Genomic DNA, 26147 nt, shown 5'->3' with positions numbered 1-26147 from the left:
TAAAAAAATTTAAAAAAAACTGCGCCCCTTTTAAACAGGTTTTGATAGGTGTCCCCCTATGTCTTCATCAATATATGGTAACATTTATCAAAGCATTTAGTAGGTTTTTTGCTTAAAATTGTCGCAAAAAAGTTGCATGTGTGACTACTCTTATTTTTTGTGCGACTTTTTGATTGTGTGGTGCCCTAAGCAAAAAAAGAGAACCTTGCTTACCAAAGCAAAGTGATTTTTGACTTGCAGTGGTCAGAGATTTATAAAGTGCGAAAGACGCAAAAAAAAGTTGCATCGCATGAAAAAACTTCTACATTTACTCCAGCTCAGACATGGAGCAGAAAAAGCCACTACCAAAGCAAATAAATAAAAAAAAAACAATTGCTTATGTGAAAGAAATTTATCAACAGGCAGAAACCAGTTGATAATTCAGTCGCACATAAGCAAAAAAAAATAGTAAGAAAAAAACAACAACAAAAAAAAGGAATACATAAGCAAACATTGATAAATGTCCCCCATAGTCACCAAAACAGACTGAAAATCTCCATGGTCTGGGTGGTAGAAAAAAAGAAAGTCATCCTACATTTGTCTGCCGATCCATGCAACTGTTTCTTCAGTGACCCAAGCCTCTGCTCCTCACCACTTTTTTGGGGAACTGCCCTACTTACCCAGTTACTGGCTGCAGCAGTGCCCTCAGTGATGGGTTAGGCTCCTTTCACACTATAGATGTTGCTCCGTTTTAAAGACCCGTTTCAATGTCCCGTTAAGAAAACCCTTAAAAACGGGCGTTAAAAAAATCCAATTCAAGTCTATATGTTTTTTTGCTTATCCATTATCACCAGTCATAGACCATTATGAATAAAGAACGTTATTTGTGATGGGAGAAAAAAACGTCACATGCACTAATTTTTCTTCCGCCACAAATAACGTCCGTTATTCATAACGGGCTATAACGGATTATCAAAAAATCCCATAGATTTGAATGGGACTTTTTAATGCCCGTTTTTAGGGTTTTCTTAACAGGACATTGTAACGGGTCTTTAAAACGGAGCAACATATAGTGTGAAAGGAGCCTTAGGGCAGGTTGATGTGACACAGAACCCAGGAAGAAGCACTGATGATGAGTAGGGACGGAGAAGCATAGGGGCGGCAGAAGGGGAATAAATATGACTCATTTTTACACCACTCCATGCCATACTAAACAGGTTGTCCAGGGATGAAAAAAATTAAGTCCCACAAATGCCTAGATTAGGGGGTGTGGATGTGTAACTTGTCATTTTTTTTCATACTAAAGACACCCCCACTCCATATATGGCATTCAAAAAGCACATCTCTCTCTAAGTAAGAGGGGTGATAACATGAAGTACCTATAGCAGATTTTGTATAGTGACTGTGGACTGAATGCCGAAGGCGTTTAAAAAGGCTACAATGTTCTGGCTACTTGTGGCTTCCGCTAGAAAAGTGCTTGCTGTACGGCTGGGGTCACATCATGATTTGACAGGCAGTGGACAAGTATGGACCCATTCATTCTATGGGGCAGAAGACCCAATCTTAGTCAGCTAGTGACTCTGATCGGGTCATTTTCTGAACGCATTTGATTTTTGACACTGACTGAAAATCGTGGCAGAGCCACTACCCCATAGAAGTTAATGGGTCCATACACATATGATTTAAAAAAAACTTTTTTATATATATCAACTGGCTCCAGAAAGTTAAACAGATTTGTAATTTACTTCTATTAAAAAATCTTAATCCTTTCAGTTCTTGTGAGCTTCTGAAGTTAAGGTTGTTCTTTTCTGTCTAAGTGCTCTCTGATGACACGTGTCCCGGGAACCGCCCAGTTTAGAAGTGGTTTGCTATGGGGATTTGCGTCTAAACTGGGCGTTTCCCGAGACAGGTGCAATCAGAGAGCACTTAGAAAGAAAAGAACAACCTTAACTTCAGAAGCTCATAAGTACTGAAAGGATTAATATTTTTTAATAGAAGTAATTTACAAATCTGTTTAACTTTCTGGAGCCAGTTGATATATAAAAAAAAAGTTTTTTCCTGGATAACCCCTTTAAGAAATTGTATCTGTGCATCAGAGACTCAAATAGTAATGTGAACCCAGCCTTACAAATTAGACTCAATGGGGGAGATTTAACAAAACCTGTGCAGAGGAAAAGTTGACCAGTTGCCCATAACAACCAATCAGATGGCTTCTTTCATTTTTAACAAGGCCTCTGCAAAATGAAAGAAGCAATCTGATTGGTTGCTATGGGCAACTCAGCAACTTTTCCTTTGTACAAGTTTTGATAAATCTCCCCCAATAAGGCCAGGTTCACACCACGGATATCGTGGTAAAGTGTCAAGTTGGGATGCTGATGTATCCGAGCATGAAGAGGCGTTGTGCCGAACTTTAATTGACCAAATGTAGTCAGCTAGGGTCCAGGTCATTTTCTGACTGTATAAATGTACCAGTATGGCGTTTGGCTCAAACATACTGAGCTGGTGACTGTGAGGGAGATTTATCAAAACCTGTCCAAAGGAAAAGTTGCTGAGTTGCCCATAGCAACCAATCCAATTTCTTTCATTTTTGATAAAGCCTGTGAAAAATTAAAGAAGCAATCTGATTGGTTGCTATGGGCAACTCAGCAACTTTTCCTCTGGACAGGTTTTGATAAATCTCCCCCTATGTTTGGGTCATTTTCCGAACATATACATGTTTGTACGTGGACCATAAAGTGTGGCACGATGCACTTAACCCGATAACGACCACGGATGAGTATAGACGTCCAGGTTGGCGGCCGTTCCCGCACCTGGACGTCTATACTCGTCCATTATTCTCGTGGGTGCTGGCCAGTGCACCCACGAGATCGCGGCAGGGACTCGGCTGTATCACACAGCCGGGACCCTGCTGCACTGCCAGGACCGAAGTAAACTTCAGTCCCGGCAGTTTTAACCCTTACAGCCGCGGTCGGAAGTGACCGAGGGCTGTAAGTGTTATGACAGAGGGAGGGAGCTCCCTCTGTCTCCTCTGCTGCAACCCGCATCGCGATCGCGGGGTGCTGTGTGTGGCCGCGGCTGGCCAGGACCTGCCGCACTGCCGGGAGTGAAGTTCACTTCACTCCCGACAGTTTAACCCTTACAGCTACGGTCAGAAGTGACCGCGCGCTGTAAGGAGTTCTGACAGAGGGAGGGGGCTACCTCTGTCTCTCCTGCAGCACCCCGGAGCATCGCGGGGTGCTGCTGCATACCTGGGCAGCCGGGGGTCCTACAAAGACCCCCAGGTCTGCCCTGGGCATTGCCTCAAAGGACATGGAATATGCTGCCTGCTAGTGAAAACTGGCAGGCAGCATATAACTGCAATGCTTTGGAATACTAAGTATTCCAAAGCATTAAAAAGTGTAAAAATAAATAAATAAATAAAATAGTGTAAAAATAAATAAAAATGTAATAAAAGTGTAAAAAAAAATATATATATATATATATTAAAAATACATTTATTAAATGAATCTAATAAAAAACATAATGTGTAGGATCGCATTGGCGGACATCCGCAGCATGTAGTATGCTGCGGATGTCCACCATGTGATCCTACACATTATGCAGCAGTCACGGTAATGAGCTCCCTGCTGCGGCTGGGTAGCTTTGTGTGTCCACTCATAGCGGCGGATTTCCCGCCAGCAGTCATGAGCGGACACACTGAGCTACCCAGCCGCAGCAGTGATGGATATATTCGCCATGAGCGGGTGCTTATTCCCACAACATGGCGGATATGGAGCCTTAACTGTCACAGACAGACGCGTTATACTGCCAGCTGACCAAGGACCAATCAGAGAGGTCCCTGGTCCAGCCAATAACTTGTAGGGGTGCGGTATATAAATGGGGTCACTTGTGGGGGTGGGGGTACTGTTCTGCCCTGAAAGCCAAATGGCGCTCCTCTCCTTCTGAGTCCTACCACGTGGCCAAGGAACCATATATGGCCTAAGCGGGGGTATTTTCAAACATGGGACAAGCAGCTAAATAAAATATAGGGTGCATTTCTTTCAATATCAGAAGTGATGTACAAAAAATATGTCCCCCAAATGATGCATTTGTGAAAAATTGCAAATTTCGAATTTTTAACACTGACTTTGTAATAATTCCTGCCAAAAAACTATGGTGTTAAAATACTCGCTGTACCCCCTAGCGAATACCTTGAGGGGTCTAGTTTTTAAAATGGGGTCATTTGGGGGGGGTGTTCCTATGTTCTACTACCTTTTTAATTTCTGCAAACCTTGCATAGCACTCAAAAAAAGATGTACATTTCAAATTTTCAAAATTTCAAGTTAAATTGTTAGGCTTCTAACTAATTTAAAATGTCAATTAAAAATAAAAAAATGACGTCAAAATAAAGTAGACATCTGAAAGTATAAGTTTCATAAACTATTTGGTCAGTAAGTATAAATATATGCAACCTATTAGTGTTTAAAATAGCAAAAAATCTTAATTTTTTGTAAAAATTTCATGATTTTTTACATTGTAAAAAAAACTACAATAAATTCTCTAATAAAGACAGACATCCCCGATTTGAAAAAACAGGCCTGGTCTTTCAGGGGCGTACAGGTTTATTTGTATTGGTCCTTAAGGGGTTAAGCATCAAAGTACAAAAATGTATACATACGGGAAAATGACCTTAATTTTTACCCATTTTGGCAATTGTGACAGGATGATATAATTATCATGTGATGTCAATGCTCCAACACTGTATCCCAGATTTATCAATCTGATAAAGATTAAAAAAAATTGCTCTGGTAAAATGAAAGGCGAGCTGTGATTGGCTGCTATGGACAACAAAGAGACTCCTACTATAAAAGGTTAAAAAATCGGGGCCAGTATGTAGTATGCTTCCTCTAGCGGCAGCTGTATGCATTTCGAACAGTAGTCTCAAACCGTGGCCCTCCAGATGTTGCAAAACTTCAACTCCCAGCATGCTGGGAGTTGAAGTTTCGCAGCATCTGGAGTGCCACGGTTTGAGACCACTGATTTAAAATGTTATGTGTTCAATTGACAATGGGGCAGATTTCACACTATGGTCTACATTAAGATACACACTCCTCTTAAAGGGGTACTCCGGTGGAAAACACTTTTTTTTTTTTAAATGAACTGGTGCCAGAAAGTTAAAACAGATTTGTAAATTACTTCTATTAAAAAAATCTTAATCCTTTCAGTACTTTTTAGCAGCTGTTTGCTACAGAGGAAAATCTTTATTTTTTTAATTTCTTGTTTGTCTTGTCCACAGTGCTCTCTGCTGACACCTCTGTCCATGTCAGGAACTGTCCAGAGCAGGAGAAAATCCCCATAGCAAACCTATGCTACTCTGGACAGTTCCTGACACGGACAGAGGTGTCAGCAGAGAGCACTGTTGAAAACACAAAAAAGAAATTCAAAAAGTAAAGAATTTCCTCTGTAGCATACAGCTTGTAAAAAGTACTAAAAGTACTTCAGGACATAGGGCGTATCCATACGCCCTGCATTCCGAGCCCTTAAAGGAGTAGTCCAGTGGTGACTCAGTGGTTTACAACTTATCCCCTATCTTAAGGATAGGGGATAAGTTGCAGATCGCGGGGGGTCCGACCGCTGGGGCCCCCCACGATCTCCTGTACGGAGCCCCGACAGCCCGCGGGAAGGGGGCGTGTCGACCTCCGCACGAAGCGGCGGCCGACACGCCCCCTCCATACAACTCTATGGCAGAGCCGAAGCGCTGCCTTCGTCAATCTCCGGCTCTGCCATTGAGATGTATTGAGGGGGCGTGTCGGCCGCCGCCTCGTGCGGGGGTCGACACCCGCTATCTCGGCGGAGAGCCGGGGCCCCGTACAGAGAGATCGCGGGGGGCCCCAGCCGTCGGACCCCCCGCGATCTCAAACTTATCCCCTATCCTTAGTATAGGGGATACATTTTTCACCACTGGACTACCCCTTTAAAGGACCGAGGTCGTATCCATACGCCCGTGGGAAATCCGGTCCCCACCGCTAGCCGGTTGGGGACCGGAGCCGGATTTCAGCAGGCATCTCGGCATATTGCCCAAGAGGGTCATCATGGCCTCCCCATGTCGGCGATTGCAGCACATCGCTCATCAATTCAGATGAGCGATGTGCTGCGATTCTGTTCCCGCCGCTCGCCGGGCGGGGATCGGAGCCGGATGTCTGCTGATTTCAATCAACAGACATCCCGGCAGTGTGCCGGAGGAGGTCCGGAGGACCTCCTATACCGGCGATCGCTGCAAGACGCCGGTAACTACTTACCGGCGTTCTGCAGCGGTTTCCGGGTCCTCAGGGTCACGTGCGACCCTGTGACCCGGATGTAGATGGTGACTGGTGGTGTAGTATACACCACCAATCACCATCCTTGCTGTGATTGGGTGGCCAAAGTGGCCACACCAATCACAATGTAATGGGAGGGGATGGTGGGGGCTAGGAGCACGTTGCTCCGTTCTGCCCGCCATTCCACTCAGATCTGGTGTGCAGGACAGAGCCCCGTGCTGCCCACCATCCCCTCAGTTAAAAAAAAGTGCCCCTTGCCCCCTTTCTGTGGCCCCTTGGCACAGAAATCCCCAGGGATAGCTTTAGATTTAGGTAGGGACAGGTTAGGGTTAAAAAAAGAAAAACGTTTTTTATATATATATATTTTTTTTTTGGCGTACCTCAGTGGGTGTCCATGGGTCCGTAGCACCTTTAGCTGCGTGACCCCGGCCCTGCTGGGTCGCTGCAGTCTGCCGCCAGCCTTTTTTTGGCGCAGATCTTTTTTTTCTTAAGCGTGTGTGCGGACCCTCTTAGTTATAAAAGAGCGGTCCGCCACCGTTTGTTAAAGCCCACCCGCCACTGATCAGTCCCGTAGTACTGATCGGCGTTTTTTTTGTGGTGCCGGCGTTTTTTTTTCGCGTTTTCTAGCGTTTTTTTGCACCCATAGGCGGTCCGTGCCACCAGTAGCAGGCGTGTACTGTGTGGCCGGACCTTACCTGTGTGTTTGCGGCGTGCCTCACCGCTGTCAGTGATTTTTCACTGATCAGCGTTTTTTTTTTTGTGGTAAAGACACTTTTTTCGGTTAACGCGTATTTTTATTTTTTTTTGCACCCATAGGCGGTCCGTGCCACCAGTAGCAGGTGTGTACTGTGTGGACGGACCGTACCTGTGTGTGCAGCCTGTCCCACCGCTGTCAGTGATTTATCACTGATGAGCGTTTTTTTGGGGGTTAAGCGATTTTTTTATTTTATTTTTCGGGTTTTTTGTGTGGGGGTCTGTGTACAAGCCACCAGCCACTGTTCTGGGCTGAGTGGCCGGACCCCCCTCTGACTTCTGCGCCCCCTGCCGCCACAAGCGCTAATCAGTGTGCACACCACTGATTAGATAAACGCTTTTTTTTGGCGTAGAGCTTTTTTGCGCTAGAAGTCCCTTTTTTGTTTTTAAAAAAAGTCCCCTTTTTATTTTTTTCTGTTAGGGCGGGTTAGTTTAGTTAGGTTAGGGAGGGTTAGGGCGGTAGTATCTCACCACACCACACACAGCACATACACCAATAAAGTTTTCCCCCCCACACACACACATACCCGTATCCCCATTAGAGTAGGGAAATGGCCCGCAGAGCGTTTTCGGCGGAGGAGGCATATGCCATAATTGCCTCCGACACCGAGAGCGGCTCAGAGGACGATGAAGACCCAACCTTCCTTATTTCATCATCCTCCTTATCATCTAGTTCAGATGATGAGCCACCAAGGCGGCGAACTCGCCGCCGTGTGGCGCCGCAAACCTCCTCTGCCCTTGACCCTGTGCCCCATGCTAGTATGAGTCCCCCTGGCGCTCATACTAGTGAAGCCCCCCAGCCAAGGTCACTGGTACCTCGTACCGGAGAACTTGACTGGGCTGAGCCAGCGGACCACGAGCCGTGATTCCTGAGTTTGTTGGCGACTCAGGAATCAAGATTAACATCGCTGGGTTCACTGAAAAGGACTTTTTCGGTCATTTTTTCAGTGACGACTTTGTTAATTTGATGGTTACACAGACGAATCTGTATGCCCAACAGTTCGTCGCCGATAACCCGGGCTCACTTTTAGCTAGACCCGGCGGCTGGACTCCAGTCGATGCAGCCGAAATGAGGACCTTTTGGGGCCTCGTGCTGCATATGGGTCTAGTTAAAAAACCCAGTGTCAGGCAATATTGGAGTGGGGACGTCTTTTACCAGACACCCCTCTACAGTATGGCCATGGCACGTTCCCGGTTCGAGGCCATTCGGAGATGTTGGCATTATGCTGATAATGCGGCATGTCCACCCCGGAACTGATCCCGCGTATGACCGCCTGTATAAAATCAGGCCGGTCAACAATCACTTCGGGGCCAGATTTTGGGAGGCCGATGTCCCTGGAAGGGAGGTTGCTATTGATGAGTCGCTCATTAGCTTTAAGGGGAGACTCAGCTTCCAGCAATACATCCCTACCAAGCGAGCGCGGAATGGCGCGAAGATGTATTAACTTTGTGAGAGTACCTCCGGGTACACTTGCAAGTTTATGGTGTATGAGGGACGAGATTCCCACATTGAACCCCCAGATTGTTCCCCACTCTGGGTGTTAGCGGGAAAATCGTTTGGGGCCTTTTGCACCTATTGCTAGATAAAGGTTACCACCTTTACGTGGATAACTTTTAAACTAGTATCCCTCTCTTCACATCCCTCGCCGCTAGATCCACGCTCACTTGTAGGACAGTCCGGAAGAATCAAAGAGGCCTTCCTTCCTATCCCCTGCAGACTCCTATCCCCCGGGGTGAGTCCCGTGCCTTTTCCCATGAGAACCTGTTGTTGGTCCGGTATAAGGACAAGAGGGCTGTCCTTATGCTCACCACTATTCATGGGAATGGCAGCACCCCTGTCCCTGTGCGAAGTACAGTGGGACCGGTCCTCTAGCCCAATTGTATTCTGGACTACAATCGGTACATGGGAGGAGTTGATCTTTCTGATAAAGTCCTCAAGCCATATAATGCCATGCGGAAAACAAAGATATGGTACAAAAAAGTTGCGGTCTACATGGTACAGGTTTTTGTACTGTACTGTACAAGTACGCTGGCAACACAGGGACATACCTGGAGTTCCAAGAGGAAGTTCTAAAGGCCCTCATCTTTGGTGACCGCCAAAGAGCGGGTCAGAGCACCTCTGGAACTTCAGTTCCCCGGATCGTCCCCGGCCAACACTTTCCAGGTGTGATCCCCCATACTGGAAAGAAGGGACGATCTCAGAAGAAATGCAGAGTGTGTCGCAAGAAGGGGATTCGGAAGGACACCATCACTCAATGCGACACTTGCCCCGATCATCCGGGCCTCTGCATAGGCTGCTTCAGGGAGTATCACACTTGCATGGAGTACTACATTTTCCATCCTTTGCCCTAATTTTAATTCCCCACAATTCGACTCCAAAGTACCAGTCAATGTACCAGAGTACATTGTCTTCCAAATTTTATACCAACCCCCCCCCCCCCCCCCCAAAAAAAAAAAACTTTTTTCTCAATACCCTCAATATCTTTTTTTTTCTTCGCCCTAAAAAATGGGTCATGGGACACAGAGTCAACAGCATAGGAGGTTTGCAGTTGCCTCAAATGCGCAACGCTCTCTCCCCACCTGAGTGGGTTGCGCATTTGAGGTAACAGAATAGGGACGGCCCCACACATCCCCTTCCCAGAATGATGATTCAGAGTATAGGGTTTGGAGCGGGCATCATTTTTACTTTTGGCTGTACTCTGGGTCATCATTCTGGGAAAATAATTGGCATATCAGTACTAAAATTGCAATTTTCTTCCCCCCCCCCCCATAGTACACTTCATCCATTCCTGGAAAATAAATGAAGGGAACACCCGTCTATTCCAAATCTCCACTTCACCCTATACACCTTCCCTAGGGGGTGTACTGTTTGTAATAGGTTCACATGTGGGTGTTCCTTTCTTGTATTTTCCTCTGAATGTATGTAACTGTTAGGTCTGTAACAAACATCCGCCTCAAATGTGAAGAGTTCTCGCTGAGCTCTGTCGTATTTCCAGGCGACAATTCGGAGTCACATGTTAGTTGTTCCCAGAAAGATGAAGCAGAGCATAGGTTGAAAGTTGCAATTTTCAAAAGCTACCCTTTATCCATTCCTGGAAAATAAATTTAGGAAACACCTGTGCGTTCAAAATGTCCTCTTTACCCCTATACCCATTCCCCAGGGTGGGTACTTTCTGTAATGGTGTCGCATGTGGGTGTTTCATTTTTGTATTTTCCTCGGAATGTATGTAACCGTCAGCTACTGATATGTCATAGGCCTCAAATACAAAGTGACCTCTATGACTTCTGAGCCTTGTTGTGCGCCCGCCCAGCACATTACCCCATATGTGGATGTATTTTCATAGTCAGGGGAAAAAGCCCTCCAAAATTTGTAACCCAATTCCTCATATTACCCCTTGTGAAAATGTAAAAAAATTGGGTAACCCCACCATTTTACTGTAAAATCTAATTTTTCAATTTAGGCCAACTGTTCAAAAAAAACGGTGAGGTATTATTTCCCACTGTACCCCTTAATACGTTCATTGAGGGGTGTAGTTTCTAAAATGGTGTCACATGTGTTTTTTTTTTTTGCTGTTGGGGGCTTTATAAATGCACATGACCCCCGACTTCAATTTCAACAAAATTTTCACTCCTTCCATTCTGAGCATTGCAGTGCGTCCACAGAGCAATTTACATCCACATATGGGGTATTTTTTTTCTCAGACAAAATTGTTCTACAAATTTTGGGGGCCTTTTGCCCTATTACCCAATGTGAAAATGAAACATTTGGGGTAACACTATCAATATAGTGCAAAAAAAACAAATTTTTCACTTTTATGGCCCACTGTTCAAAAAACCTGTGAGGTGTAAGTAGTCACTGTAACACTGTTACGTTCCCCGAGGGGTCTAGTTTCCAAAATATAATGCTATGTGTTTTTTTTTTTGCTGTCCTGGCACCATAGGGGCTTCCTAAATGCGGCATGCCCCCAGAGCAAAATTTGCTTCCAAAACGCCAAATGTGACTCCTTCTCTTCTGAGACCTGTAGTGCGCCAGCAGAGCACTTTTCACCCCCATATGGGGTGTTTTCTGAATCGGGAGAAATTGGGTTTCAAATTTTTGGGGGTATTTTCTGCTATTACCCTTTTTAAAAATTTTAAATTTTTGGGAAAACAAGCATTTTAGGTAAATTTTTTTTTTTTTTTTTTTTTTACATTTGCAAAAGTCATGAAACCCCTGTGGGGTATTTAGGTTCACTTTACCCCTTGTTACGTTCCCCAAGGGGTCTAGTTTCCAAAATGGTATGGCATGTGGTTTTTTTTTTGCTGTTTTGACACCCTAGGGGCTTCCTAAAGGTGACATGCCCCCCAAAAACCATTTCAGAAAAATGTTCTCTCCAAAATCCCCTTGTCGCTCCTTCCCTTCTGAGCCCTTTACTGCGCCCGCCGAACACTTTACATAGACATATGAGGTAAGTGCTTACTCAAGAGAAATCGGGCTACAAATACAAGTAAAAATTTTCTCCTTTTACCCCTTGCAAAAATTCAGAAATTGGGTCTACAAGAACATGCGAGTGTAAAAAATGAAGATTGGGAATTTTCTCCTTCACTTTGCTGCTATTCCTGTGAAACACCTAAAGGGTTAAAACACTAACAATGTCATTTTGAATACTTTGGGGGGTGCAGTTTTTATAATGGGGTCATTTGTGGGGTATTTCTAATATGAAGACCCTTCAAGTCCACTTCAAAACTGAACTGGTCCCTGAAAAATAGCGAGTTTGAAAATTTTGTGAAAAATTGGAAAATTGCTGCTGAACTTTGAAGCCCTCTGGTGTCTTCCAAAAGTAAAAACTCATACATTTTATGATGCCAACATAAAGTGGACATATTGTATATATGAATAATTAAAAAAAAATTGGGAATATTCATTTTCCTTACAAGCAGAGAGCTTCAAAGTTTGAAAAATGCTAAATTTTCAATTTTTTCATGAAATTTAGGGATTTTTCACCAAGAAAGGATGCAAGTTACCACAAAATTTTACCACTATGTTAAAGTAGAATATGTCACAAAAAAACAATCTCGGAATCAGAATGATAACTAAAAGCATTCCAGAGTTATTAATGTTTAAAGTGACAGTGGTCAGATGTTCAAAAAAACGCTCTGGTCCTTAAGGCCAAAATGGGCTTGGTCCTGAAGGGGTTAACTTTCTGGCACCAGTTCATTTAAAAAAAAAAAAAAGTTTTCCACCAGAGTACCCCTTTAAACCTGGCATATCAGTGGATCCTTGATATATCTACCCCGGCTAGTGTCTAGTGCCATACAGCACATTCATCTCATTTTACCTCCTTTATTTTGTTAATAATATGCATTGTAGGAATTAAATGATGAACACTTACCAGTAATGCTGGGTTCCGTTCCTCATCAAATGGTGCAAGTCCAGAGATTATTTCCAGCAATACCTGGAAATATAGTATTTATTAAAGTTAGATGGTTTACAGACATTTGTCACATACTTGGGAATTTATCTCTGAAGCTATGAGAGAAACACCATTATGCACTTGTCACTTACCACTCCAAAGCTGAATATATCAGATTTTATAGTGACCTCCCCCCGTAGGGCCTCTGGGGCCATGTAGGCTGTGGTGCCTACAATTCTTTCTGTCATCATGGTCCGAGCCAGGTGTCCAGTAGCTCTCGCAAGGCCAAAGTCCGAGATTTTAGCGATAAAATTATCATCTAGAAGGATATTTGCACTAAAAAGAAAAAAAATATTGCTATATAATGCAACATTATTAAATGCCAAAAACTGCTCTGTGATCATCACTTACCTCTTAATGTCTCTGTGGACATGACCGTTTTCATGTAAATATCTGATTCCATGTGCTGTTCCCAATACAATATTGCATCTCTTACTCCAGGCCAACGGAGGCGTGTTATTCTGAAATAAGAGTTACAAACATGTCAGACAGTCACAGCCCTTATTAGCACTACTTCATTCTCATAAAGAACATAATGTAACTTACCAGACAAGCCAGTCGGTCCAGAAGGGAACCATTAGACATGTAGGTGTAAACCAGGCAATAATTGTCACCATCATTGGAGAAGCCAAGTAGTTTCACAATGTTTTCATGATGACATCTATTAAAAATGAAATTAAATAGAAGGATTATTATTTTAAAATGAAAGTTTAAAGGGGTCCTCCGCCCCTAGAGATCTTATCCCCTATCCAAAGGATAGGGGATAAGAGGTCTGATCGCTGGGGTCCCGCTGCTTGGATCTCCCTCAGGGTTCGTTTAGAGCATCGGGTGCAGCGCTGGAGGCTCGTGACCTCACAGCCACGCCCCCTCAATGCAAGTCTATGGGAGTGGCGTGCATGGAGTGAACTTTGCCCCTTGCCGGATGACTGGCGATGGGGGGTGGAGGCTCGTGATGTCACAGCCATGCCCCCCCTCTCATAGACTTGCATTGAGGGGGGCATGGCTGTGAAGTCACGAGCCTCCGCCCCACATCGCCAGTCATCCGGCACAGAGCAAAGTTCACTCAATGCACTGGATGTCTGGGGTGCCGCATCCGGAATAAGGGGATAAGTTGTCAAGGGGCAGAGTATCCCTTTAACCTTTGTCCAACACTGAATAGTCAGCACACGGAAAATCTAGCATTTCTCACTACACATTTGTTGTCCTTTTATTTTTTTAGTTGATATTACTGCAATTGCAACGAGCTTTGTATAAACACATGCACTCTCATGTGCCTTCTTCAGGTCCACCCGAGCTACTGAAGCAGCATTGTCATGTGAATCTGTGCTTCAGCTGCTCTGGTGGACCTGAGGAAGGCGCATGAAAGTGTCCACACAGGTTGTCCAGTTGTATACCAAATAAAGTCATTGCCGTCCTGTGCATCGCCTGTGGTCGTGTTTATGCCGGTTTCCAGCAGCACCTCTAAGACAGATATTTGCTAAATACACAACAAAACAAAGGATCATATAAAGATAAGTATTCATAAGGGTTCTGGGTGAATCTCAAAGCAAACACATTTAGTCTGTTTCCGTCATTGAGACCGAGCGCACCCAGACTGGCAGCACGCATGATGCAGCCAGCTTTTCTCTGACCAAGGATCTTCTCACGTTCTGCATCTGAAATTAGAATTCTTTCGAGTCTAAAGAAGGGATGTAGATTGTGGTTACTTTCCTCAAGTGTTCAATCAGTTTGGTGGCACCTATTCTGTCTGTAGGCACCTAGTCTGTCTTTTATGGCCTCTGAAACACATGAATCAACAGGGGCACAAAATCGCATAAACTATGAAGTCTGAGCGGCAACATACAAATTGCTTCACAGTTGTCGTTGTGCCACCAACAACCGCTACTTTGCAGAACTTCTTGCAATGTGGACATCTGCAACATTTGAAGTTCCCAAAAAAGATGTTACGAGCCAGTCAATTTATATGTTGCCATTCAGACTTAGTAGTTTATGCGATTCTGTTCCCTTGTGAATATAACTATATCTACTTTAAAATAAGTTTATTTACATGATTCCGAGACCTCAAAATATCCCTAGGGGAATAGATGCCACCAAACTGATCAAACACATGAGGTTGTGTCACGAAAGTACAGTATAAGCAATCTACATACCTTCTTGAGACTTGAAGGAATTAGTGTCAGATACAGAAGAGAAGATCCTGAGGCAGAGAGAAGCTTCATGGAGCACGTGCACTGACGCTTTGGGTGCGCTCGGTGTAAATGACTGAAAAACTAAATGGTTTTCTTTCAGATTCACCCACAACCATTATGCATATGACCTGTATACAATGCTTTGTTTTGTTGTTTGTTTTGCTTTGTTTCTTCTTATTCTTATATTTTGGAAGTTAAATGGGCATTGTCAGATCCAAAAACTTTTTATATGTTGTTACTAGTGAAAATTAAAGACCTTTGTAAAATGGTGGTTAAAATGAATTTATATTTAATAAAAAAAAAAAAAAGAATAGCTCCTGAAATTACCACCACTAGGGGTCCCTATACCACTAACCAGTCCTGCATCACATTAGGGTTGTCTATGAGTCATGGACAAGAGATGAATCATGGACAAGGCTGCATGAGCAGACACACCAATCACCTCCCACCACCACAAGGGAGGAACATGCCCCCTTCCTCTGAGAGGATTTCTAACACTGTGAGCCAATGAAAAGAGGGATTTTTATAATAAATTACATGTACATGGTCAGGTACTGAGTTTTTTTCAAAGGGATCTGACAGGTACACTTTAATATCTTCCTTTACAAATACATTGTGGGCCCAGGTACATCAGACACCCCTGAGTAATGTAGGATGAGGCCAGAGGAAGCGGGAGACTGTGAAACAGACTGTAGCCTTCCTGTAATCACACTAGATGCACACGACTGTCCACAGTATGCGGATAAACTTCACCCTTCCACGGGCATCCTGCGGCTGAATATCCTTCCTCTCACGAAGGGGTAGACGGCTGAGCAATCGCCAGACACTTCCGACGTTTCGGAGGACACGCCCCCTTTCTAAAGGCCCCCCTTTCTCAAGGACTCGTGTAATCCAAATGTTGGAAGTGTCGGTGATTGCTCAGCCATCTACCCCTTCATGAGAGGAAGGATCTTCAGCCGCAGGATGCCCGTGGAAGGGTGAAGTTTATCCGCATGCTGTGGACAGTCGTGTGCGTCTAGTGTGCACTATGGGTGATTACAGTTTTTGTACTCTTGTATACATTTGATACTGAAGATCAATTGATCATTTTGTATTAAGAGAAATGAAGTACTAAAAGAATGCATAAGAAAATCCAGAAGTGGTGAAGTGTGATCATTTATTATTACGGTTCCTGGTCTTCAGCTACGGCTGAAGTTGTTTTTTATACCCTGCTGGACAGCTTCTAATATGCATCATTAAAAGTTACTTTTTAAATATAGACGCATGCCAATAGTATATTGCTACTATTTTTAGTTTTTATGGAGAAGAGAAGTTTGTTCTACTCTATTTATAAATACAGAGACTTATGTGGGATTCAAGCCTAAATCACGTTTAAATGTTAGATCAATAGGAGCTTTCTTCTGGGACCCTCAAGTGATTGCAAGACTATGACTGGGAGGAGATTGTATGGGGCGGTAGTTGATCATGTAGTAATGCCATATTAAACATATCAGAGAAATGTATAAATAGTATTTAAAGGGGTACTCCGCCCCTAGACATCTTATCCCCTATCCAAAGCATAGGGGATGTCAGATCTCGGGGGGTCCCACCGCTGGGGACCCCGGGGATCTACCATGCAGCACCTACCTTTAGCGGCTTCCAGAACCGCTGGAGATCCTCAGGCTAAGTCCATCTCGACCACGAGGACGGAGCATAGTGACGTCACGGCTCCGCCCCCTGTTGACGTCACGCTCCGCCCCCTCATTGCAAGTCTATTGGTGGGGCGTGACAGCTGATTCTAATGGGGTGCGGTGTGGAAGATCACGGAGGTCCCCAGCGGCGGGACCCCCACGATCAGGCATCTTATCCCCTATCCTTTGAATAGGGGATAAGATGTCTAAGCGGAGTACCCCTTTAAAGAGTACCTGTCAACGAATAAAACTTTTAATAGTGTTCCTTGTATAATTAGCAGAAACTTTCCGATTCACTTGCTTTTAAAATTATCAACATAAATATGTTTAAAATGTAATAGAAAAAACGGCCACTAGGTGGCTCTGTTCTGTTCCCTGCCGCAATTAATACCATGAGTTTGGTTTCCTCCCAGCCTGGCAGGAGACCAAACTCAGGAAGTGTTTCTCTGCTCTGAGCTTGATTGACAGCTGCAAAGAGCCTCACTGAAAGACACTGAGTGAAAACTTCTGCACAGAGCTTGAGTCTTCTATTCATCACAGTGATGCAACCATGTGAGGGCGGAAGTTGTCTCCCAGCAGGCATGACATCACTGAAGCCTGCTGGGAGACAACTTCTGCCCACTTTCTCCGGCTGGGAGATTGCTCTATGTGAGGAAGAATAAAGGTAGGATACAGAGCTTTTTAAAGCTCTGAATTTTTTTAAGGGTGGGAGGAGTGTTTGGAGTAGTTAGGGAACATAGCCTGAGTTAGGCAGGGTTCACATCACGATTTCAGCCATATGGGACAGCATACTGCTGGGGGGAGCTAAAACTGGGCGCTCCCGTATCCCTGTCGTATGCCGCCCATATGTAATTCCTTTCAATGAGCCGAGCGGAGTGAAACGCTGACTCCAGTCGGCTGATTTTTGCCCCGTATGCGGTTTTCCACCGGACCTAAAACCGTGGGATACGGAAGCGCCCGATTTTAGCTTCCCCCAGCCGTTTGCGGTCCCATATGGCTGAAAACTTTGGATTGTATACTGTGTCCATTTTTATTATGTTTGTTATAATAATGCTCCGTCTTACAATGAAAAGCACAATATAAGGAAATACCACCATAGGATTAAACTGTAAAATGTAGACAAAATAGGAGACAGAACTTAGTAATAGTAGATCTTATCTATACTCACTGAGCCATTGTTTTTATTTCTTGCTCAAACTGATCTTTAAGGTCCAGTAAACTAACATCGGCCATCTACAAAAATCAGACAATCATGATTTAAGATTAGTCATTGAAAATACAAATTGAAATTATACAAATAATGGGTTGTTCCTTGATGCATTAAAAAAATTAATTCTTATTAAAATGTGGTTGTCATTTGTAATAAGCCAGGGCTACAAGCTGAGTTGGGCAATGACCTGTTAGGCAGCAGTTCCTACCAATTGACAGGAACATCAAGCCTTCAAAATCATACAATAAGAACCCACTATGAAATGATGCCCTACCCCACAGAAGTAAAGATTGTGGTAGAAGTTATTCTACATAAATCCCTTTATTCTGTTAACACATTACAAAAAAATAAAAATAAAATAAAAAAAGAACATGAGGCCAATACCTACAGTTGTAAGCTTTTTTACTGCCACTTTTTCATTCTTCCAATGGCCTAGGAAAACAACTCCAAAGCCACCCTCTCCAAGCTTACATCCTCCTTCAGAAAGTGATCGCTCATCAAAGTCTCTGGTAATTTTCTTCAACTCATTAAAGGAGTAAGAACCCAAACCTGCAATGTTACATGACAAACACATTTGTACAATGGCTGAACATAGTTGCTCATGTGCAATTCCCAATATATACCACTCCGTGAGATGACAAAATTAGCACTGGCAAATTCAGTCCCTGGACCAAAGTGTATATAGTACAGTCAGTTCTAGGTTAAAGGGCTACTCCGGCACTTAGACATCTTATCCCCTATCCAAAGGATAGGGGATAAGATGCCTGATGGCGGGAGTTCCGCCGCTGGGGACCCCTGTGATCTTGCACGCTGCACCCCGTTAAAATCAGTCCCCGGAGCGTGTTCTCCGGGTCGGATTACTGTCGATCACGGGGTCGGAGCATTGTGACGTCACGTTCCGTGTGATGTCACGTTCCGCCCCCCACAGCTGTCACGCCCCCTCCCATAGACTTGCACTGAGGGGCGGAGCCATGACGTCACACGGGGGCGGAGTCATGACGTCACGATCTTCCGTTCTGGTGGTCGGGAGCCAGAACCTCCAGCGCTGCCGGAAGCAGATACAGGTGGGTGCTGCATGCTATATTGCGGGGATCCCCAGCGGCAGGACCCCCGCGATCAGACATCTTATCCCCTATCCTTTGGATAGGGGATAAGATGTCTAGGGGTGGAGTACCCCTTTAAATCTCTCTACAAGAATGATGCACAGCCAAAATAAAAAAAAACATGTGGGCTTGTACAATAAAGGGATTAAAGGGGCTGTATGCAACTTAAATGCTTGTGGTAAGAATTTTAGGGCTAGAACTTAGATCTTGGTGTCCGTATCTTAGCTTGGATACCATAGTGCAATGATACCTAGTCTAGGCTAGGGGACCTGGTACTAATTTGACGTCAGAAGCAGCGTGAAAAGTTTTACTTCCCGTTCCTGTTCCCTGTCTGTTAGCCCATTACAACCATCCAGGAGGTGACCTGTAATCACCCCTCTTTCCAACATGTGGTATGTGCTTGCCTATTAAAAATTTCTACAGTTTTGTTTCTACAGCACCTATCCAGATCTATGTAGGTTTATCAAAACAAACAACAATTAAATCTGGTATAGTCAAATGTTGTAGTCCCTTTTACTTTTACTAGTTCCCTACTTTATGTTAACTTACAGACAGACAGAAGGGAGTATGGGGGAGATTTATCAAAACCTGTCCAGAGGAAAAGTTGCTGAGTTGCGCATAGCAACCAATCAGATTGCTTCTTTCATTTTTCAGAGGCCTTTTGATAAATGAAAGAAGCGATCTGATTTGTTGCTATGGGCAACTCAGCAACTTTTCCTCTGGACATGTTTTGATAAATCTCCCCTTATGACTGCAGGATCAGTCTGCGCAGGGTTAGTTTGTAGACTGTTACCATGAAGACACCTAGATCTGCATAGGAGCTGTCCAAACATTTTTAATTAAGACCTACTGCACATTTCTTTCATTTCTCATTTTAGATGCACTAAGAATTCGGAAAATGTAATTGGTTGTGAAGGTGGATATAGTCAGTGGTGTGAAGACCTGTTGTCTCCTCATCATTTTCCTCCGGTTTTGCACTTTCAGGAAGAAGCTTTCCAGGTTCCGTGTTGCTACTTGTCTCCGTTGTCTGTGGCTTCTGCAATTCATCCACCGGACGTGTCGGAAAACTAGCGCTTGATTGTGGCTCTGCATTAAATAGAAATCCTCATGTTTTTATTGTAATTTATATCAGTGACAATACTAAGAAACCCTTATAAGAAAACTTACCATTTAAACTATACACAAATTAAATGTGTGTGGGCTCCAAAAATTCTAACTAAATATAACTCACTTCCTATGATGCTGGACCTAACATGCAACGGGAAAGGAGCCGTGTACAGCTCTGCAGAATATATCAGTGCTATTTAGGCAAACAGAAATAATTGTTATGCTTCCATAACCTATTATGCCAGGTGTAATACTTTTTATTTTTAATACTATAAAGGAAGTGCAGCAAATTGCACTTTCCTACACAAAAAGCCACTGCAATAAAACATATACCATGAGTTTGTTGGTTCTTTTTTGCATTGTGGCCAATTGCTATACAGTGGCATATGGCTAAAAGTTATACACTGGGGAATACCCGATGCATTATACACTGGGGAATACCCGATGCATTATACACTGGGGAATACCCGATGCATTATACACTGGGGAATACCCGATGCATTATACACTGGGGAATACCCGATGCATTATACACTGGGGAATACCCGATGCATTATACACTGGGGAATACCCGATGCATTATACACTGGGGAATACCCGATGCATTATACACTGGGGAATACCCGATGCCTTATACACTGGGGAATACCCGATGCCTTATACACTGGGGAATACCCGATGCCTTATACACTGGGGAATACCCGATGCCTTATACACTGGGGAATACCCGATGCCTTATACACTGGGGAATACCCGATGCATTATGCACTGGGGAATACCCGATGCATTATGCACTGGGGAATACCCGATGCATTATGCACTGGGGAATACCCGATGCATTATGCACTGGGGAATACCCGATGCATTATGCACTGGGGAATACCCGATGCATTATGCACTGGGGAATACCCGATGCATTATACACTGGGGAATACCCGATGCCTTATACACTGGGGAATACCCGATGCATTATACACTGGGGAATACCCGATGCATTATACACTGGGGAATACCCGATGCATTATACACTGGGGAATACCCGATGTATTACCAAAATGCATTGTGTGACCATACCCTTCAGCAAACATTATCATAATTACCATATGGAAAAAGGGAAGCTGCCGTCAAGAATTCATTCCTCAGCAGCAGGTCAGTAAGATCTTTCACAGTGCAGTTTGTTGTCCCCCAGTCATACAGTAACTCATGTGTAGGGCTTTTCCCCTTCGGAATGACTCCCTCAAAGCGCCTTTACAATAAATGAAATGGAATTAAATAATAAATGATGAAGTATATAACATGAACATAAAATAAACTCATGTATAAAGTAGCAGACTGACTGCATGACTAGAAAATATCTGTACGGTGTCCATTTTAGGACATCGTCAGACATAACTCCGTCCTCCGTCAGGTAAAATAGCCTCCCGCCTCCTCCCTCACCAATCACCGTCATCCTTCAGCCACAACTTTATCCTCCCTCATCCGAAACTCCGTCATCCAAAATGCCGTCAAAACATCAAAAACATCAATAAATAGAGTACATTTCTATTTAGTTGTTAAAAAACATTTTCAGCATCTCTCTGGAGATCTGGTGACAACTACCATAATAACATGACAAGTTTTGCTTTACCAGATAGTAAATGATCTGCCTAAACATGCAGCATATGGGAGGGGAGGGATTTCTGCAGATAGCCGGGTTTTATTTCCTCGCCTTATGAGACATAACTCTTATTTTTCCATCCACATACCCAAATGAGGCTTTGTAAAAATATATATCGTGAAACTCGAAAAATATTGTGCTAAAAACTTGCAAAATACCTGGTGGCAAGTGTGTTTATTTACATCCTGTGCCTTCAATGGGTTAAGTACCGTATATACTCGAGTATAAGCCGACCCGAGTATAAGCCGAGACCCCTAATTTCAACCCAAAATCCCAGGAAAAGTTATTGACTCGAGTATAAGCCTAGGGTGGGAAATACATCATCCCCCCCTGTCATCATCCAGACCCGTCATTAACATCCTCATCATCATCACCGCCTGTCATCATCCAGACCCTCATCATCATCACCTGTCATCATCCCACACATCCCCCCTTCATCATCCCCTTGTCATCATCCCACACATCCCCTCTTCATCATCCCCTTGTCATCATCCCCACCCCCCTTCATCATCCCCTTGTAATCATCCCACACACCCCCCTTCATCATCCTCTTATCATCCCACACCCCGCCTTCATCATCCTCTTCTCATCATCCGCCCTCAGTGGTCTTCAACCTGCGGACCTTCAGAGGTTTCAAAATTACAACTCCCAGCAAGCCCGGGCAGCCATCGGCTGTCCGGGCTTGCTGGGAGTTGTAGTTTTGAAACCTCCGGAGGTCCGCAGGTTGAAGACCACTGCGGCCTTCGACATCATCCAGCCCCCTCTCACTCCCCTTTAGTTCTGTACAGTACTCACCTCCGCTCGGCGCTGGTCCGGTCCTGCAGGGCTGTCCGGAGAGGAGGTGGTCCGGTGGGATAGTGGTTCCGGGCTGCTATCTTCACTGGGGGCGCCTCTTCTCCGCGCTTCGGGCCCAGAATAGAGGCGTTGCCTTGACAATGAGGCAGAAGTACGTTGGCAATGAACGCACCTCTGCGTCGTTGTCAAGGCAACGTGACTATTCTGAGGCCGGGCCCAAAGCGCTTAGAAGAAGAGGCCTCCCCGGTGAAGATAGCAGCCCGGAACCACTATCCCACCGGACCACCTCCTCTCCGGTGAGAGGGGGCTGGATGATGTCGAAGGCCGCAGTGGTCTTCAACCTGCGGACCTCCGGAGGTTTCAAAACTACAACTCCCAGCAAGCCTGGACAGCCGATGGCTGCCCGGGCTTGCTGGGAGTTGTAGTTTTGAAACCTCTGGAGGTCCGCAGGTTGAAGACCACAGCGGGTGGAGAGTTCACTCGAGTATAAGCCGAGGGGGGTGTTTTCAGCACGAAAAATCGTGCTGAAAAACTCGGCTTATACTCGAGTATATACGGTACTATAAAAAAAAAAAAAAGTTCAGTAATTTTTTAACCTGTTAAGGAACAAGGACGTACCTGCACTCGCTTCAGAGCAATAAGTGTCGCCAACTATCAGTGGGCAGACACTCACTGCCTATGATGGGCAGCGGCGATCCCTGGCATTTAACCCTTAAGACGCTGTGACCAATGCCACTACAATGGCTACTACTGCTCTTAGCTGATAAGTGGATGAGGCTGTAACCCGTCAAGGCAATGCTCTGTGTGTTATTGAAAGGCCATATGGGAAAATGATAAAGTCATTTTTTACCTTATATGAAACTGTGTATATCGAGGCTCTCCTGACGCTTTCCTTATGTCCAAAGCCAGCCTCTTCCATCCTTCTTGGGGATCAAGAAAATCTGCTAACTGGCGCAGAAGTGCAGGGCTGAGGTTACGGACATAGGTGGAAGGTGATATAGTCCGACTCATTTCAAAGCCCTGTTGGAAGAATAAACAGCCTGAATACATTCCCTGTCTTATGGTACATAGGAACAAAAATTACCATAACCGAAGTGTATAACGAAGAGAAGTAATAGTACTGATCACTATACCCGGAGTGTACAGAGAAGTAATAGTACTGATCACTATACCCGGAGTGTACAGAGAAGTAATAGTACTGATCACTATACCCGGAGTGTACAGAGAAGTAATAGTACTGATCACTATACCCGGAGTGTACAGAGAAGTAATAGTACTGATCACTATACCCGGAGTGTACAGAGAAGTAATAGTACTGATCACTATACCCGGAGTGTACAGAGAAGTAATAGTACTGATCACTATACCCGGAGTGTACAGAGAAGTAATAGTACTGATCACTATACCCGGAGTGTACAGAGAAGTAATAGTACTGATCACTATACCCGGAGTGTACAGAGAAGTAATAGTACTGATCACTATACCCGGAGTGTACAGAGAAGTAATAGTACTGATCACTATACCCGGAGTGTACAGAGAAGTAATAGTACTGATCACTATACCCGGAGTGTACAGAGAAGTAATAGTACTGATCACTATACCCGGAGTGTACAGAGAAGTAATAGTACTGATCACTATACCCGGAGTGTACAGAGAAGTAATAGTACTGATCACTATACCCGGAGTGTACAGAGAAGTAATAGTACTGATCACTATACCCGGAGTGTACAGAGAAGTAATAGTACTGATCACTATACCCGGAGTGTACAGAGAAGTAATAGTACTGATCACTATACCCGGAGTGTACAGAGAAGTAATAGTACTGATCACTATACCCGGAGTGTACAGAGAAGTAATAGTACTGATCACTATACCCGGAGTGTACAGAGAAGTAATAGTACTGATCACTATACCCGGAGTGTACAGAGAAGTAATAGTACTGATCACTATACCCGGAGTGTACAGAGAAGTAATAGTACTGATCACTATACCCGGAGTGTACAGAGAAGTAATAGTACTGATCACTATACCCGGAGTGTACAGAGAAGTAATAGTACTGATCACTATACCCGGAGTGTACAGAGAAGTAATAGTACTGATCACTATACCCGGAGTGTACAGAGAAGTAATAGTACTGATCACTATACCCGGAGTGTACAGAGAAGTAATAGTACTGATCACTATACCCGGAGTGTACAGAGAAGTAATAGTACTGATCACTATACCCGGAGTGTACAGAGAAGTAATAGTACTGATCACTATACCCGGAGTGTACAGAGAAGTAATAGTACTGATCACTATACCCGGAGTGTACAGAGAAGTAATAGTACTGATCACTATACCCGGAGTGTACAGAGAAGTAATAGTACTGATCACTATACCCGGAGTGTACAGAGAAGTAATAGTACTGATCACTATACCCGGAGTGTACAGAGAAGTAATAGTACTGATCACTATACCCGGAGTGTACAGAGAAGTAATAGTACTGATCACTATACCCGGAGTGTACAGAGAAGTAATAGTACTGATCACTATACCCGGAGTGTACAGAGAAGTAATAGTACTGATCACTATACCCGGAGTGTACAGAGAAGTAATAGTACTGATCACTATACCCGGAGTGTACAGAGAAGTAATAGTACTGATCACTATACCCGGAGTGTACAGAGAAGTAATAGTACTGATCACTATACCCGGAGTGTACAGAGAAGTAATAGTACTGATCACTATACCCGGAGTGTACAGAGAAGTAATAGTACTGATCACTATACCCGGAGTGTACAGAGAAGTAATAGTACTGATCACTATACCCGGAGTGTACAGAGAAGTAATAGTACTGATCACTATACCCGGAGTGTACAGAGAAGTAATAGTACTGATCACTATACCCGGAGTGTACAGAGAAGTAATAGTACTGATCACTATACCCGGAGTGTACAGAGAAGTAATAGTACTGATCACTATACCCGGAGTGTACAGAGAAGTAATAGTACTGATCACTATACCCGGAGTGTACAGAGAAGTAATAGTACTGATCACTATACCCGGAGTGTACAGAGAAGTAATAGTACAGATCACTATACCCGGAGTGTACAGAGAAGTAATAGTACAGATCACTATACCCGGAGTGTACAGAGAAGTAATAGTACTGATCACTATACCCGGAGTGTACAGAGAAGTAATAGTACAGATCACTATACCCGGAGTGTACAGAGAAGTAATAGTACAGATCACTATACCCGGAGTGTACAGAGAAGTAATAGTACTGATCACTATACCCGGAGTATACAGAGAAGTAATAGTACTGATCACTATACCCGGAGTATACAGAGAAGTAATAGTACTGATCACTATACCCGGAGTGTACAGAGAAGTAATAGTACTGATCACTATACCCGGAGTATACAGAGAAGTAATAGTACTGATCACTATACCCGGAGTGTACAGAGAAGTAAATAGTACTGATCACTATACCCGGAGTGTACAGAGAAGTAATAGTACTGATCACTATACCCGGAGTGTACAGAGAAGTAATAGGTTTCCTCATTGCTTTCACAATACTAGAAACTCCAGCAGGCGTCACCTCTTTAGTGCTGCATCCACATGAAGTATAAGTAGACTGTGTATAGGGCCCCAATCACACCAGACTATAGTGTACAATCTACACCACACATACACCCTGTACCTTTAAGTGGACGTCATGTGACTCTCGTTCTGTCCTTCTTGTTCACCTGGACACAGTGTTTATCATGTTTCCATTCATCCTGTACACCCCGGGTCCGCCGCACTTCCTGGTTGTCTACTCCCTGTACTCAGCTAAGAACTACATCTCCCATGATTCCTCGCTGCATATACCCTCCTATACACTGAGCCTCTGCCTGCTCACAACGCTACACCCCTGTATCAGCACTGCAACATCTTATGTTAGTTATGAT

At 44.1% G+C, this 26147-nt stretch overlaps 1 protein-coding gene across 1 annotated transcript in view; it reads right to left on the bottom strand.

Moving 5' to 3' along the window:
* The window catches only part of IRAK4 (interleukin 1 receptor associated kinase 4), a 32113-nt gene extending 6080 nt beyond the window's left edge, over positions 1-26033 (bottom strand). Inside the window, exons 1-10 of the mRNA XM_056573966.1 lie at positions 25898-26033; positions 23063-23232; positions 20861-21006; positions 19596-19739; positions 17939-18099; positions 17509-17573; positions 13028-13142; positions 12833-12942; positions 12574-12757; positions 12401-12463 (exon numbers count right to left, since the gene is read on the bottom strand). Of these exons, the coding sequence (XP_056429941.1) occupies positions 12401-12463; positions 12574-12757; positions 12833-12942; positions 13028-13142; positions 17509-17573; positions 17939-18099; positions 19596-19739; positions 20861-21006; positions 23063-23223 (1149 nt within the window). The 5' untranslated portion in view covers positions 23224-23232; positions 25898-26033. The remainder of the gene's footprint in view (positions 1-12400; positions 12464-12573; positions 12758-12832; positions 12943-13027; positions 13143-17508; positions 17574-17938; positions 18100-19595; positions 19740-20860; positions 21007-23062; positions 23233-25897) is intronic.
* Between the last annotated feature and the right edge of the window lie 114 nt (positions 26034-26147).

This window comes from Hyla sarda, chromosome 4 (genome assembly GCF_029499605.1).
Source record: "Hyla sarda isolate aHylSar1 chromosome 4, aHylSar1.hap1, whole genome shotgun sequence".
NCBI lineage: Eukaryota > Metazoa > Chordata > Amphibia > Anura > Hylidae > Hyla > Hyla sarda.
Note: the sequence above shows the minus strand (reverse complement) of the source record. Positions and strands in the feature narration are given on the sequence as shown.